Source organism: Stegostoma tigrinum, chromosome 8 (genome assembly GCF_030684315.1).
Source record: "Stegostoma tigrinum isolate sSteTig4 chromosome 8, sSteTig4.hap1, whole genome shotgun sequence".
Lineage (NCBI taxonomy): Eukaryota > Metazoa > Chordata > Chondrichthyes > Orectolobiformes > Stegostomatidae > Stegostoma > Stegostoma tigrinum.
The window spans coordinates 40660758-40678276 of NC_081361.1; the positions used below are offsets into that span (position 1 = coordinate 40660758).

At 40.5% G+C, this 17519-nt stretch overlaps 1 protein-coding gene across 1 annotated transcript in view; it reads left to right on the forward strand.

Moving 5' to 3' along the window:
- The window catches only part of slc30a7 (solute carrier family 30 member 7), a 53042-nt gene that overhangs the window by 13734 nt on the left and 21789 nt on the right, over window positions 1-17519 (forward strand). Inside the window, exons 5-8 of the mRNA XM_048538832.2 lie at window positions 3074-3200; window positions 9991-10137; window positions 12123-12179; window positions 12385-12520. Coding sequence (XP_048394789.1) covers window positions 3074-3200; window positions 9991-10137; window positions 12123-12179; window positions 12385-12520 — 467 coding nt within the window. The remainder of the gene's footprint in view (window positions 1-3073; window positions 3201-9990; window positions 10138-12122; window positions 12180-12384; window positions 12521-17519) is intronic.

Below are 17519 nucleotides of genomic sequence, written 5' to 3' on the forward strand. Positions count from 1 at the left end.
CTTTGGCGAGGCCTTCAGCAGAGTTCTGCATGGTATGCTCGTTAGTAAAGTTGGCTCACATGTGATTCAGGGAGAGCTTGACAAATAGATACAGAATTGGCTTGATGATTGGATACAGAGGGTGGTGGTGGAGGATAGGTTTTCAAACTGGAGGACTGTGACCAGTGGTGTTCTGTGAGGATCAGTACTGGATCCACTGTTGTTTGTCTTTTATAGAAATGATTTGGATGAAAATTTAGGAAGCATGGTTACTAAGTTTGTGGATGACTCCAAGTTTGATGGCATAGTAGATAGTGAGGAAGGGTATGTAAGATTACAAAGGGATCTTGATCAGTTGGGCCAATGGGCCAAGGAGTGGCAGATGGAGTATAATCTAGACGACAAGTGTGAGGTGTTGAATTTTGGTAAGATGAACGAGGGCAGCACTTCACAATTAAAGTTAAGGCCCCGGAGAGTATTGTTTAACGGAGACTTAGGGGTTCAGGTACATGGTTCATTGAAACTGGCAACAGAGTGTTAAGGAAGACATTTGGTGCACTTGCCTTTGTTAGTCAGATCATTGAGTTTAGAAGTTGAGATGTCATGTTGCGTATGTATAGGATATTGGCGACACAGCTTTGGCACTACTGTGTACATTTCTGGTTGCCCTGTTGTGGGAAGGATATTATTAAATTGGAGAGGGTGTAGAAAAGATTTATAATAAGTTGGGACTTTTTCACTGGACCATAGGAGGTTGAGGGGTGACCTTTATAGAAATGTATAAAATCATGAGGGGTATGGGTGAAGTAAAAAGCAAAGGTCTTTTCCCTAGTGTTTGGAATTTTTTTCAGGTGACAGGAGAAAAATTTAGAAGGGAGCTGAGGGACAACTTTTGCACATGGAGGCTGGTTTGTATGTGGAGTGGAACTGCCAGAGAACATAATAGGTGCAGGTAGAGTTAGGGCATTTGAAAGACATTTTGGAAAGAAAAATGAAAAGTTCAGAGGGATATGAGCCAAATGCAGGTCAGTGGAAGTAGTTTAGTTTGGGAAACATGGTCAGTGTGGATGAGTTGGACTGAAGGGTATGATGTGTGACTCCATGATTCTGAATGAGATGTAATTGGCTAGTTCCCTTTAGCTGACTCCATGATCTGTAACACCCCTGGCACGCAGGATTATGTCTTGCTCGGTTTCCGAAAACACCAGTGCATGCAGGTAGCTTCCAGTAGGCTTTGAGGAATATTCATTAAATTCTTTTAACAGATTCTGTTCTGAGTTTCAGTAAGTTGGTAATGAGAGAATGACCAGAGAGCAATCAAACATCTGGCCAGGAGTTTTCACTGGCACGATCCTTCTGATGTAAAACACAAAAAAACCAAGTCACACTCTGGTTTCTCTTTGTTAGACTGTCTGTCTCTCTTAGGTCCCACCTAACATGCGATATCTGCCATTTTTTAGATCAGAAAGCCTATCTGTATTCAAAGCATTTTATAGCACATGCTTTAAACAAGAAACAGCCTGCAATTAACTTTCAGACCTGGCCTCATGAGCAAAAAACAGTTTGTTTTTTGTAAACAAGCTGCTACTTTCACTCTGTGTTCACTTTACAGTTCCAAAACACACAAGTTTTTTATAATGAAAAATTGGCGCCTGGTAACTTATTTCCCAGCTCTGGGCAAAAGGTAATTCTGCTTGGCATAACCCTGGGAAATGGAGTAGTGCGCAGAAATGCGAACTGAGCCACTTTCGGCTTAAGCATTTGCGAAATGGTGAGAAGCAGGAGTCCAAGTACAGAAGTAAAACATTTAATGGACAACTGAAAATTACTGTTAAATTATTGTTGGACCCTGTTTTGAATACTGGGCATCTGGTGAAGAATATATTGGCTAACACAGTAGATAGAGGCAAAATGCGGGCTTTTTTTTTCTGTGCAGCAAGTAGATTTTGAATTAGAACATCGACCTTTATACTTAACACCTTTTTAATATGCATTTCACAGGGTCATTATAAAATAATTTGACATCAAGCCAGATAAGTGAATTTTCGAGCAAATTGTGTAGCAATAACCAACTCGTATTAGGATGAAATGATCAAGAGAAGACCAGTTTGAAGAAATAAGAGCAAGATGCTCTTGCTTTTGGTGTGGTACACTTTGTAAAGGAATGAAGAGTGGAAGGGTTGTCAGGAAAGAGATTTTAGTAGGAACTGGACACTCTTCCCATAGTTATTAGTCACTATTATCTGATTAACTTACAGCTTCCTGTACAACAACATGAGAGACATGCAACACCACCAAAACATTGATCAAAGTGGTAGGTCTGAAAGGAAGAAAGTTATGGAGGCAGAATGGTCTGGGGTTGGGCGGGGGCAGGGGAGTGCACGTGGCTTGAAAGTAATTACTGAGATGAAGAGCCGGTGAAATCAGAGGAATTGAAAGCAAGGATGAGGCATTGCTTGACCAGAAGTCTCAGTAAGGCAGCAACTATGAGTGACAGCTGAACTGAGGTTGGTGCGAGTAAGGGCAACAGAGCTTTGGATGATTTCAACTTCAAAAAAGTTGGAATGTTGTAGGCAAACACCAAATGCCTTGGAATAGTTATGTCTAGAGGAACAAGACCTGGGTGAGGCTCTAACACTATTAAAATAGGTGGTCATAATGAAGGCATTGAACTCTGGTTTGAAGCTTGTCCTGATTTGGATATGAAACCATATTTGGTTCAACCTTTGAAACTTAATTTGGAAAAGAATGAAGGAGTGGCGCTTATTGCAGTGTCCAAAAATAATATCTTTGTCCTACTCAATGGTTGAGTGGATGAGAGAAGTTTCCTCTCGACGTGCAGCAAGCGTTGCGACAATTGAAAAACAGTCGAGAGAAGTGGTGGTGGATGTAGACCTGAATGTCATCAGTGTATGTATAAACAACAAAACAGAACTTTTAACAGTTTTTCTGGAAAGTACCACCACTTCTTCCTGATCCACAAACCATAAAAAAAGGCCCTTTACTAAAAGTTAAAAAATCTTTACATTTCTGACTGGAGTTGACAAGTATTTAGAATTAAATTTTGAATTTATGAATTTATATTTTCTTTCAGAGAGCTCTAGAACCTCCTGAAGTGCACCACGACCGGCTGCTATCTATATCTGTGCTTGGGTTTCTGGTGAATTTGGTTGGCATTTTTGTTTTTAAACATGGTGGACATGGACATTCTCACGATGGTGGTAAGTGACCAAATCTGTGAACTTGTAGAAACCCTGTAAGTATCATATTGTTAATTTATTTAAGCTGATAATTAAGACCCTATCGTAGGGTAGAATATTTTAGAAAGTTACTAGCAGTTGGTATTACCTTCAGACTGAGGTGTTTGGTTACATTTAATATTTTGGAGCCAAAAATTTGTCAATGCTGACTCTCTCATGTTCATGCTTTTTCTTTATCGTTTTTTTCCACCTTATACCCCGGGCTCCCGCTCCTCCCACCCAAACCATATGTGGTGGGCGTGATGATAAACGGAAGCCTGAATCAACAAGTAGATGTGCTGAGTCTTTGAGTTCTTGTATGAAGATCCATAGCCCATGCATGGGTTATTTGTGAACAAACCAGGTCAGAAAGTGTCCAGAGGATTTTTCATGGTCATGGTGTGTAGTTAAGCTACTTTTTGTCCTTGCTGACATTTCATACGTACTCTTGGCTTGTCTTTTGTGTTTACTAATTGTGCCAGTGGGAGACATTACAGATTTCATCCTTTGGTTAGTTTGTACTCGACAATGAAATAAGACTCCTTGTTTCTTGTCCCATACCAATGCTGATACTCTATTTCAGTATCTGTTTTCTGACAGATATTCTCCTTCCATTTTTTTAGTTGTGGATAACAAACAAAACAATAAAGAGTAACTGACTGTAAATCAGCCTGTAGTGCTAGACTTCTACATGTAACGAAGCATCCCCAGAGTCAAACCCTTAGAATCAATAAGATTACCTTGCATTCTTTTAAACTCCCACAGGTTTACGGCCATCTTGTCCAACCCTTGCTCACTGGACAACCTCCCGTTCTGAAGAATCAACCCTAAACTGCTTCTGTTGAAAGTACATCCCTCAAGAAAGGGCATTAAAACTGTACAGGCATGCTCTTACCAATGCCTGATACAATTGTTGCAAGCCTTCCCTACTTTCATATTCCATTCCCCTTGCAATACAGCCAACGTTCCTTACTGCAGTACCTGCATCCTGACCTTTTGTGATTAATTTACAAGAACATCCAGATGCTTCTGCATTGTAACATTCTGCATTTGCTCTCCATTTAAAAGATTATTCTTTCATCTTGCCAAGTTAACACACACTCGTTATACTCTGTGCCAAATTGTTGCCAACTCCTAACCTGCTGCAGACACTTTGTATCCTGTTCACAGCTTGTTTTCATATCTCAATTCTGACAAACCTGACTACAAAACAGTTTTCCCCTTTTCCAAGGGATTGTGTAATAGCAGCTGAATGCCCCTTTATGGGAGAGATTAGAACTGGGGAATCAGTTTAAAAGTATGGCCCCCTATTTAAGACTGTGAGAATTTTTTTTACTCGCTAATGGCAGTTCCTTCCCCAGAGAGCAATGGGGGCATAATGACTGAGTTAGACTTCTTTTTTAAGTCCAGATGGGAAATAGAGAACTACAAATGGTTCATTTTCAAAGAACTGTGGATGCTAGAAAACAGAAACAAAAATAGAAATTGCTGGAAAGTCTCAGCGGGTCTGGCAGCATCTGTGGAGAGAAAGCAGAGCTAACATTTTGGGTCCAGTGACCCTTCTTCAAAATGCATTTAATCCTGATTGTGTTTCCTGTAGCCAATCTTCAATCCATGCAAAAATCACTGAACTCTATTGCCTTGAGCTCTTAGATTTCAAAACTGAACTTTCTAAGTACATTACATCACTTGGCAACCCTTTATCCATCCTGCATGTTGACTGTGCTAAGTGGAGACAAATCTAGGACTCAAAAGGACATTCTTGAGATGCTATGAACTATTAGTAGCAGCAGAATTATATTCAACTACCGTTTATAATCTCATGACCAGACATATGCTTCATCCAACTATGACCATCAAGGCAGGGGCTCAAACTCATGTCAGTTATGTGCACAGGAAGGCGTGCGAGCAGCAACACCATATGAAGCTACATCATTGGGATACTTGGGTGATAAAGAGTGGAAGCAGTATCCAGTAGACACGGCTAAGCAATCCCATAAACAAATAGATCCCTCCAGTATGTTGTGTGGTATTACCACAGTGCTAAATGGAACAAAGTCAGAAGTCAAACTACGCCAAAGTATAGTCCAGCAGAAATCACAAGCTTTCTACTCCTTCAGGTGACAAAGGAACAATGCTCCAAAAGTTCAATTTTTCACATAAAACCTGTTGGACTATAGCCTGGAGTTATGTGATTTCTGAATTTGCCCGACTCTGTTCATTACCAGCAACTCCACATCATGGCTAAATGGACAGACTTTGAACAGATCTAGCAATGCAAGAATACCCACGCATGATGTACTGTGGGCCATCAACAGCAGCAGAATTGTACTCCAGTGTAATTGGCAACCTCATGGACTGGCATATCCCTCACTGACCATTACCATCAAGTCAGGGCATCAACCATGGCTAATGGTGAGTGTGGGAGGGTGTGCCAGGAGCAGCTCCTGGCACATCTTAAATTGAGGTGTCAACCTGGTGAAGCTACCAAACCGGACTACTTGCATGCCAAAAAGCATAAGCAGCCATTGATAGACAGAGCTAAGCAATCTCACAACCAAAGAATCATATCCAAGCTCTGCAATCCTGCCACATCCAGTCATGAAAGTTGCGGGACAATTAAACATAACAGAATTGTGATCGCTATCGCCAAAGTGCTCACCTACTTCCAAATCTAACACCTGGCCGGGCTCATTACCCAGTACCAAATCTAATGTGGCTTCGCCCCTTGTTGGCCTATCTACATACTGTGTCAGGAAGCCCTCCTGCACACACTGGACAAAGACTGACCCATCTATAGTACTCGAACTACAGTGTTCCCAGTTAATATTTAGAAAGTTGAAGTCCCCCATGACAACTACCCTGTCTCTCTCACTCCTATCGAGAATCATCTTTGCTATCCTTTCCTCTACATCTCTGGAACTATTCGGAGGCCTATAGAAAAATCCCAACAGGGTGATCTCTCCTTTCCTGTTTCTAACCTCAGCCCATACTACCTCAGTTGACGAGTCCCCAAACATCCCTTCTGCAACTGTAATACTGTCCTTGACCAACAATGCCACACCTCCGCCCCTTTTACCAACTTCTCTGATCTTACTGAAACATCTAAATCCCGGAACCTGCAACAACTATTCCTGTCCCTGCTCTATCCATGTCTCTGAAATGGCCACAACATCGAAGTCCCAGGTACTAACCCATGCTGCAAGTTTACCCACCTTATTGCGGATGCTCCTGGCAGTGAAGTAGACACACTTCAATCCAACTTCTTGCTTGCCGGTGCCATCTTGCTTCCCTGAAACTTTATTTCGGACCACCCTACTCTCAACCTTTTCTATAGCCGAACTACAATTTTGGTGCCCGTCGCCCTGCTGAATTAGTTTAAACCCACATGAACAGCCTTAGCAAATTTCCCCCCCAGGATATCGGTACCCCTCTGGTTCAGGTGAAGACCATCTTGCTTGTAGAGGTCCCACCTACTCCAGAAAAAGCCCCAATTATCCAAGAATCCAAAACCCTCCCTCCTGCACCATCCCTGTAGCCACATGTTTAGCTCCTCTCTCTCCCTATTCCTCACCTCACTAGCACGTGGCACTAGCACCTAGCTCGTCCTAGCTCTCGGCTTCCATCCTAGCTCCCTGAATTTCTGCCTTAAATCCCCGTCTCTCTTCCTACCTATGTCGTTGGTGCCAATGTGGACCACGACTTGGGGCTGCTTCCCCTCCCCCTTAAGGATCCCAAAAACACGATCAGAGACATCACGCACCCTAGCACCTGGGAGGCAACACACCAACCGTGAGTCTCTCTCATCCCCACAGAACCTCCTATCTGTCCCCCTAACCATGGAGTCCCCAATGACTAATGCTCTGCTCCTCTTACCCCTTCCCTTCTGAGCAGCAGGGACAGACTCTGTGCCAGAGAGCTGTGCCCCACTGCTTTCCCCTGGTAAGTTGTCTCCCCCCCCACCAAAAAAAAATGGTATACTTATTGTTGAGGGGAATGGCCACAGGGGATCCCTGCACTGCCTGCTGGTTCCCTTTCCATCCCCTGACCGTAACCCATCTGCCTTTTTCCTGTACTTGAGGAGTGACTACCTCCCTGTAACTCCTCTCAATAATCCCCTCTGCCTCCCGAATGATCCGAAGTTCATCCAGCTCCAGCTCCAGTTCCCTAACGCGGTTTTCAAGGAGCTGGAGTTGGGTGCACTTCCTGTAGATGTAGTCAGCAGGGACACTAGTGGTGACCCTTACCTCCCACATTCTGCAGGAGGAACATTCATCTGCCCTGACCTCGTTCCCATTATTCTAAATTCCCAAGGCTTAAAAAATAAAGAATGAAAAATAAACTTGTTACCTTACCAATCAGGCGCACACAACCTTTTTTTCGGTTAGAGGAGGAGGATGGGTGGGAGACGCTACCCGGGTAGCGTTTTGAGTAATGCAACCACACAAATATATTACCTCACACACTCCCTCACCAGTCTCGTGTCGGCTCCTGCTCAGCGTCCCTCCGCCTATTCACGAGGTAAGCTTTTTAAAGATTCAAAAACCGTGACTCACCGGCTTCCCGACAGGCACCCGCTCGCGCTGCTGCTGCAACCAGAAATTGCCGCATCAAAATCCTGGAATTCCCTTCCAAAGGGCATTGTGTGTTAACATACAGCCTGTAGACCACTGTGGTTGGAGATGGCAGCTCACCACCACCTCCTCGAGGGTAACTAGGGGTGGGAAATAAATGTTGATGAGCCAGCAATGTCCACGTCTCCCCTTGAATTGGACGAGGGTCTACAAATATCCCCATACTTGATGAGGAAACCCAGCATATTCATGCAAAATCTAAACCTACTGTATTTGCAATAATTCTTCAGCCAGAAATGCCTAATGTATGTTCGATCTCTGCCTCCTCTCTGTTCCTATGCAAGCCATTAGCCTTGTAAAAGCCAGTCCGCAGCCACTTCAGGTCATGCCATATGATCATTAAAATGCTGAAGGCCTTGGGTACTGCAGAGGCTATGGGCCCTGAGGATGTTCCAGCCACAGTAGTGAAGAATTGTGCTCCAGATATTCCAGTACAGCTACAGCACTAGCATGTACCTGAAAAAGTGAAAAACTGTGCAGTTGTGTGCTGCCCACAAAAAGCAGGATAAATTCCAACCGTGTCAATTATTATTGTCTCATCCGTCCGGTTTTGATTTTTTGGCAAAATGACTGACAGAAGGAATTATTGATTGCAGTAGTCAGGTAGCATTTGTTGACCTGCTCACTTGCACTCAGTTTGGATTTTGCTTTGGCTCACTTGTCTGACCTCTCTACATCCTGTGGCTGGGCTAGAATCCTGAAACACTGTCTCGAACAGCTCTATGGATGGCCTTACACTCCCAAAGACTTCTGTTCATCACTTGCTCCAACTAGTTCAATTAGAGATGGGCAATAAACAATGGCTTAGCCAGTAACACCCATTACAAACAAGAACCTGTTCGGACTTAACAACCACATGTGTACCAGCAGGAGTCACTGTGTTGTCACTTGAGCTCATTGACAAGCTGTGGCTTAACTACAATGAGAGTTTGACCCACATGTAGTGGTACATTTCCACTAAGTAGATGGCTAAAACCATATGAACAGTAGCTACGCTTGCAGCCAGTCAGCAATTTTAATTGCGCAATGTTTGAGGGGAATAAATCTTATTAAAGTAGCAAAGCCAAGAACAGTTTACAAAGCACTGAACAACTTTGGAAGGTGTAGCATTTTGTTTTCATAGTGACTGAGTACATCAGGCAATGATTTGCTTACCAAGCCATTTGAGCTGTTGTACCTGAACTTTGTAAGTAACTTTGTAAAGAAATATGACTTACTGCTAGAGCTAGGCAAGTGTTCGTTTGTAATGCCAGATCCACCCAGCATGCAACAACAACCATATCTGTATAAAGCTCATCACATTGCAGTCAGACTGGAGGTGATGGTATAGTGCTATTGTCACTGGGCTAACTATCCAGGGAGCTCAGGTCAAAGTTCTGGGGCATGGGTTAGATTCTGTTATTAAATCTGGAATTGAGAGCTAATCTCACCAGTACTATGAACTTGTCATTGATCTTTGTAAATTGATGCTCTGGTTCACTAATGCCCCTTAGGGAATAAAATCTGTCATTGTTATCTGATCTGGCTGACCTGTACTCCAAACTCAGCAATATGGTTAACTCTTAACTATCCTCTGAAATGGCCTGGCAAGTCACTCAGTTCAGGAGCAATTGGGGATGGGCCACAAGTTTTATCTGGACTTGCCAGTGAAAGAATCAAGAGAAATGCACTAGCGAGTTTTGAGAAGATTTGTAGCTCAGGTTGAGTTTCTGGATGTGAGTTTGCTCACTGAGCTGGAAGGTTAGTTTTCAGACATCTGAAAACTAACCTTCCAGCTCAGCGAGCAAACTCACGTCCAGAAATGCACTTGTCATCCTCCTGCACAGAATAAGACCAATCAGCCTGTTGATTCTATACTGACTCTCCAAGAGCATCCTACACAGACCGAGGCATCCTTCTTCACCCGATCACCATAATCCCACATTTATCATGGCTAACCCACAAAGTCTGTACATTAATATAGCATAGCCAATCACCCAACTTGCTCACCTTTGGTCTTTGAAGGGGAAACTGGAGCCCCTGGAAAAAACCCACGCAGACACAAGGCGAATGTTTGTGTGGAGTTTGCACAGTCATGCAAGGCTGTAAACAAACCACTGAGCTTTAACAACTTTAGTCTGTTTTGTTTGTTGCATTAGGTCATGGCCATAGTCACTCACTCTTCAATGGAGGAATTCCTGGACTAAATCATGGACATAGTCATGGAGAGCATGGGCACAGTCATGGGCACAAATCTTTACGTAGCCATAGCCATGGACATTCCCATTCTCAGGAGCACAGTTATGGTGAGTTATGCAGTGCAAGTTCAATAATGACTCATGGCTGCTTTATTGTCGATGAATTATTTGATTTCTATCCTTGATTTATCTTCAGTTATATGACCTAATTATCTCATCTATACTATTGTGTAATGTTTTCAAAGACATGTCTTAAAATGAGTTTATTTTGTTCGGTGTCAAGTATCATGTAATTGATGCTTATGAAGTGCAGTTGAAGCAACAAATGGTTTTGTGTTTGTTGTGCACTGTGATTTCTGAAATGTTGACTAGGGGACCTCTGTGAGCAAATAGTTCTAATCCTATTTACCTGGTTTACTCCCATGCTTCTGAGACTCCTTTTGATTTGTATTCTTGCTTAAATCCTTCCACTAATTTGAAGCCCAATGTTGTAAACTCTGACTTTATGTAGGTTCATCATTACTTTGGTCTTCCTATACAGGCACAACCTAGGATAAAACTTTCTTTTAATAGTCTTATCATACTAAAATGCTTCTCTTTAATGTTTTGTGAAGTGTGAATCCAGTTTTCTCTGCTGGAGGCCCACAAAATTAGTACCTAAATCAATGCATGAACTGGGTTTAGTAATCTTATACAGTACGAAGACATCTTGTGAAGTGACTTGGTGTATTTGTCTCTGAACTTGAATGTAGCTTTAAATTCCTTAATGGCCCAATAGATAAGTACACGATGGGATGCTAAGTCATACAGATCTTGCTGCTTTCTGGGTTGCTCACAGGTGTTTGCACTGATTTTGTTCAGCACAGTTTGTTCTAGTTGTTGTGCACTTACCTACAACCTGGGAGTGGACAAATTGGCTCAGATTCTTGTTCTTGATCATTGTCTTGAGTATGCGAAATGTAAGTGTTTGGGGAAAATCTATCTTGAATGGTCTTCTGATCTTAACTGCCTAACTATACATAACAAACGGCTTTATAGGTGAAGTTTCGGAAGATTGATGATCCACACACAATCCTATATCAGCACAACCCAATGTCTTAAAAACCAGAAGGGGTAAAATTGTATCTTAACAATTATCATAGAATGGTTGCAAGGGGAATGCCACTAAACTCGTCATGTCTGTGCTGGACCTCAAAGTGCATTTCACCTTGTGTCAATTCCTCGCCTTTTCCCCTGTAAGGTTTGCAATTTTTTCCTTTTTCTGTTTAAAGATTACAATCCAATTCCCTTCAGAAAGTTTCGATTGACTTGGCCTCTGCCACACACTCAGACAGTGCATTCCAAATCCTACCCACTTTGTTTGGGAAAGCCTTTTTTTGTGACGGCTAAGTATATAGTTTACAGCTGGTGATTTGCAACACGTTTCCACCATTTTGTAATTTTATCAATGTTCATTTTCGTTACGTCAATGGAAAGGCATCCAGTTCTTGTATGCTTCACCCCAGAAAATGATGAGGGTAAAAACATCTCTCCATTTATGTGCATTTGTGAACCACTTGCATAAAATAATCCCATTCTTAATCTTCCTGTTACTGGAATGGTATTTACACTTCGGAAGTTGATAGTCTGAAGTACACCGCTGGTACTAACAGCCAAGAGCAAAATTTAACTCCATTTCCTCTCATTTTACAATTTTAACTGAACTTTCTTTCCCTTTCCATTATTCCTAAGTGTAGTTTACTCCAGCTGTGTGATCAGTAATATGCAATTGCTGATAGTCATGGTCACCAGTGCACAGGTAGAGGCCAGTTTATTCTTTGATTACATTTATTGATTTTTTTAAAGTTATGTGTGATTGTTTCACAAAGGAATAATATATTTATTATTATTATTATTATTATTATTATTAATTTTTTTTTGACATGTCATTGCTATAAGCCAAGAAAATAGACATCAGGATTTACATGCCTCAAAATATGCTGTTTGGCATATTCCAAAACTCTTAAGTTAGAGAACTATCCTTAACTCACTGTCTTCTATCAATGCATGAGTTGTCCTTAATTAACTGTAGATAACCATATTTTTCTGTGCAGAAAGTTACCAATGTGATACACTGGAAGCAAAAGGATCCAATAAACAGATTTTAGAAGGTTTGTGAATTGATCATTTTGTCATAATTGTCACTAACTCAAGCTGACTTTATTATTCTTTATTACAAAACTGATGCGCAGTCAGGGACTATTGTGAACTTGCTTTTCTATCTCAAAATGTAGGAGGCCTTCCACAATATTTTGAAATCAAAAATGGTATTGCACAGGAGCGTAAATAATTTCATCTCATTTTTCTCATTTATAGGAGTTTTTCTGCATATTGTTGCAGACACACTTGGCAGTATAGGTGTAATAATATCTGCCCTTCTGATGCAGAACTATGGCCTTATGATAGCAGATCCTATCTGCTCTATGTTGATTTCCTCCCTTATAGGAGTAAGGTGAGTAACTTGAGGTTGCTATTCTTGTAGATTGTTGGATATTTTTGAGAGTTGTTGCAGGACAGTGAAATCAAATTGTGACGAATGCAATTAAATAGGACAAGAGCCTTAACGATGACAAGCTAACTAAATACACTTGAAGTTTATGGGGGGTGGGGACATGGCGTGCTCTCTGGACACAATTCAGCTAAAACATTTGTCATTCTTTTATTATTGCCATGAGATTCATGCACAAAGCACTTCTTTCCATCACCATAGCATGTTTTCTAGCACTGAGTAAAAGATACTGAATCTTATTGCCCTACACTTTTGCTGTCCAAGATCCTCGAATCTTCCCATGTAAATCAGTTGGATTGCCCTCCATACTGCCCTTCTTTTCTTCTGCCCTCTATTCCCATCCACGTTTGATATTTGACCTTCAACTTCCATTACTTTTTTGTTTAACTTGTATTAAACGTTGCGCAAAACTTTTTGAAAAGTAAATTGTTGTAGAAGTCAAAGTCAGTAAACAGTTATAAGGGCAGAGACAGTAGTAGGAAGGAATATTGATTTGCTTGTTCCAGCTATTTTGTTTAATCACTGATTTTTCTATTGTTTATTTCATTTTTAATAACCATTTGTTGAATGGTGTTTGTCAGTATCTAAAATTTATGTGCTGAGAAAGCTATTAAACCTTATGTATTTCACAATGAATTTTAACTTGTGTGTGTGCTTTCCTTGATTTCCAGAAATGTTTAATTATGATTTCCTCTACATCAGTTTCATGATTTCCAATTGGTTTGTGTTCCTTGCTTGTTTTGTTGTGAAACCTTGAGCATTCCTCACCACCACCCGGCCTATAGGCCTCCCAGCAAATTTCATGCCATCAACATTCTCACCTCAGACCAAGAAATAGCTTTCCTCCTGACGTGCTGGCCACTATGTTAATTTACTTCAAGTAATTTGGAACTTTTATTCCATTTGTCAATTTTCTGCAAACACAGAAAATCCTTTTAAAGCTCCTTTTCAGTTCATGTGGAAGGATAACACTAAGGCCATATTAAGGATTTGAAGGAGGCCAAATGAAGCTGGGATAAAATTCTGTTTTTCTAACCCTGTTCGAGCCATTCTTCTGCTTCTCTATCCAGCAGCTTCTGTTACCCACAGCCATTAAGGCAAATCATTACTTTGGTATTGTGATTCCTGCCCCAATGCTTCCAGATCTAGAGGTTTCCCATAGCTGTACTAAGTACATAAACTTAACCTTGTAAACTGCCTGCTGTTACTGTCAGGCCTCAAACTTCGAAGTATTCCCAAATGTTAGCAACCTTTTTTCTCCGATAGTTCTTTATATTCCACCCACGTTTTAAACAGTATTCCCAATGTCTGAATCATTTCTCTTGAGATAGTGAGGGCTGCCTTCCTCATTGATCCAGGATTTACAGTTCTCCTTCCCATGACGCTTCCAGTTTCTGACATACTCCTCACCTCTGCGACACTTCTCGCTGAAACTGTTTATATATTGTATCCAATCTTAGTTCCTTGATTCATTTTTATCATGACCGTATAAAGTATAAACACATTCCAATTCTATTATTTACCACAAACTGCAATTCTCTGTTCCTGCATTTAAGTTATACGCAAAGAACTGCAGGAAAGCAATGTTGTAATGGCAAAAATGGCTATTACCACTAGGAGGTGCTCAGGTTAAGGCTTGTCAAAATAAAAGCAAAGCTTTTAAAACACACCGCTGATCCATTCCATCTGTATAGAGAAGGGAGAATAATATTTTGATTTTTAGAATTGTGGGGATATTTTACTGCTTAGACTGAAATGCTTAGATTTGAGGTCTATTCGAAAGTATTGACATAGTCAATCTTTTGCTGGTCTGTTGCTGGCAGTTGTTCTGCTCTGGGAACAGCCTAATTTGTACTGTTTGACTCCTTTTGACCCTTGCTGTTCCTGAGTTGCATGCATACCAATTCTACTTAATAGCATTCTGAGACCAAATCTCTTTTTTTTTCTCCCATGTTATTATGCCATCCTTTTACTATCAAGATGCTACCCTTCCTTTTTATTCTGTAATGTTTCTGAAATATCATGTACCTTGGAATATTTATTTCCCAACTTTGATCACCTTGTAGCCATGTCTGTGCAATGATTAAATTTAAACCATTGAACTTTAAACCTCTTTGTGACACTTCAGCTCAGTTGGAAATTTTTAAGATTGTCTTAATACATTTAGAAAACGTAATAAGATTAGAACAAGTTGGTATGATTGTACAAAAGGGAACTCTGCTTCACAGATTTTAGTTTTCTTTTGAGCATGCATCAAGAAGTGTAAATAAAGAACCACCAGTGGAAGTAATATACCTGGTAAGATGCCAAATAGAAAGTTAATTAGCAAGGTAAGGCAACATGGTTAGTTTAATACACTAGCATGGATAGAGGAGAGATTAACAGGTGCCACATTTAGACTCCTACAAGTTGTCAGGGGTCACCAGTGGATTAATTATTCATGTCAGGGAATCTAAAACCTGGATGCACAATTAGAGGATAGGGGCTGATCATTTCAGAGCAGTGAGAAATCACTTCATTCAAACGGTTGTGAACCTTCAGACTTCAAAATTCCAGAGGGTTGTGGATGTTCTGTTAAATACATTTAATCTTGATACAGACAGACCTCCTGATGTTACAGGAAATTAATCAATATGGAGAGCAGGCAGGAACATGGAGTTAAAGCCCATGTCATTCAGAATGGTGGATCAGGCTACATGTCTACTATTCCAATCTCTTGCCTTCTAAAGTAGGTTGAACCTGTACTATGATTTCATGCAGATGATGAAGGATGTTGTTCATTTTCCTTTCCTAGAATTAAGCATGTGTCTAGGTTGATGCTGCACTGTTTCAACACTATAATGCAGTACTTTCAGAAATTGTTTCAAGGAGATGTTAAACTGAAGCCCAAACACGCTATGAAGGTAGCCATGTAAGATCTCTGAATAATCTGAACAGTATGCAGTCATTGGTGGCTTGGCCAAGATTCATCCTTTTGACCAAGATTGCCTAAAGTAGAACTAAAGTTAATTACTTAACTATTTGTAGGCTCATACTGTACAGAAATTGGTTGCTGTACTATTATGAATGGGAAAAACTTCCAAATAAATTAATTGGTGTGAAATACTTTGCAAATTCTTAGGAAATTGAGAGTTATAAGTTGAACTTTACTGAATTATCAGAAACTTGTTCAAAAACCATTAGATTTCAGATAACTTTTTGACTGTTTATTTTCCAATAAAAATAAGGCTGTTGTTTTTTAAATTTAACTTGTTGCATTTAACTTGATGTATCCCCATCGTGTGCCTGGAATTTAGTAATGTCACCCAGCCTTCTTGTGTTGCATACATAACATTGTAAGAATTTTAAACAAGTCAAGTTCATTTAATGTGCAATGCCAAAGTCATTGTTGACCAGTTCGTCATACTCATGTTATATAAATCAAAACCATCTTTGGAAAAGTTTGAAAGAGCCAGAATATTTTAATTGTACTTCCAGATGATTTTCAGTACAAACAAACATCAAAAATCCTTAATATTCAACTAATTAGCTGAAACCCTATAAACAACACTAGTACTCCTGTTGAAATTTAAAAATAAATATTAGACTGAAACTGCCTCACTTTAAATTTAAGAAATTCATGAATGCATGATTCCCACTGCTACTGTTTCTTGGCAGAAACCGTATTCTCCCGAATTCTGTGCGCATCTAATGTATTTTCTGCCTTGTTGTACAGGTGTCTTTTCTTTTTCTAGCATGAGCAACTCATATGAAGTTAGGGTTGCCTTTATGTTGATTTGTTGAGTTGTTTAAAATCAGGGTAAAATTTAAAGTAATCAAATTTGTACTCCACCTCATGACCTGGAATTAATTAAGCAATTTGTCTGCACCCCCCCACCCCCCAACCCCTTAGGCACACATTCATGCAAACAGGCAGGCCTGCGCTCGCTGTCAAATAAATAAATCAATCTGATTAATTTTTTAGAGCAGATTCTGAAACAGGAATAACACATAGGGGAGACCTAATTTCCATACAATTCTTCCCCTTTGCTCAGCCATCAGAGCCATCTGTAATTGGATTCTGAAAAGAAATATTTCTTTTAATTTGAAGTAAAAACTATTTTAAGAAGCTGATATTTGCTTGTAATGTATAGTTTTCTACCTTAAAAATTAATTCATTAGCAAGTGTTGACCAAATAATCCTCCCACCTTCTTCTCACCCCTCCTCAACATTCCAACTGCAATTTTTTTCCTGTTCGCAGCCAAACTAAAATCCATACGCGGAGTAAGGCCTGATTCAAAACACAAATGACTTTCAGCTGTTCCACAGTGCAGTGGCTGTATCTTTCCAGTGTTCTCCTGCATAGAGGGCAGCAGTTCCCAACTTGGCTAATTAGGATATGATGTGATAGTGTAAAGAATTTTCCTGTAAAATTGTGGGCATGTTTGTATGAGTGGGCAGCAATTATTGCACAAAGGAGCAGAGTGCTGTAATTTGGATCTTCTTTCTTTATGCACTCCTTGTGAATGCCGTTGATAGGGTTGTGAAATGTTGGCAGTTTTGTAATAACCAATGTTGGAGTAAATCCCTTTTAAGGATGTTGGGTGAAGAGTGAGAATCAAGGAACCAGAAAGACGGTACCAGTGCAGGTTAATTTTATGAACAAATTAAACAATGTTCATTTGTTATCTAAGCCTCTACCTGTTACATTAAGTTAGAACATAGACATAGAACATAGAACAGTACAGCACAGAACAGGCCCTTCAGCCCACAATGTTGTGCCGACCATTGATCCTCATGTATGCACCCTCAAATTTCTGTGACCATATGCATGTCCAGCAGTCTCTTAAATGACCCCAATGACCTTGCTTCCACAACTGCTGCTGGCAACGCATTCCATGCTCTCACAACTCTCTGCGTAAAGAACCTGCCTCTGACATCCCCTCTATACTTTCCACCAAC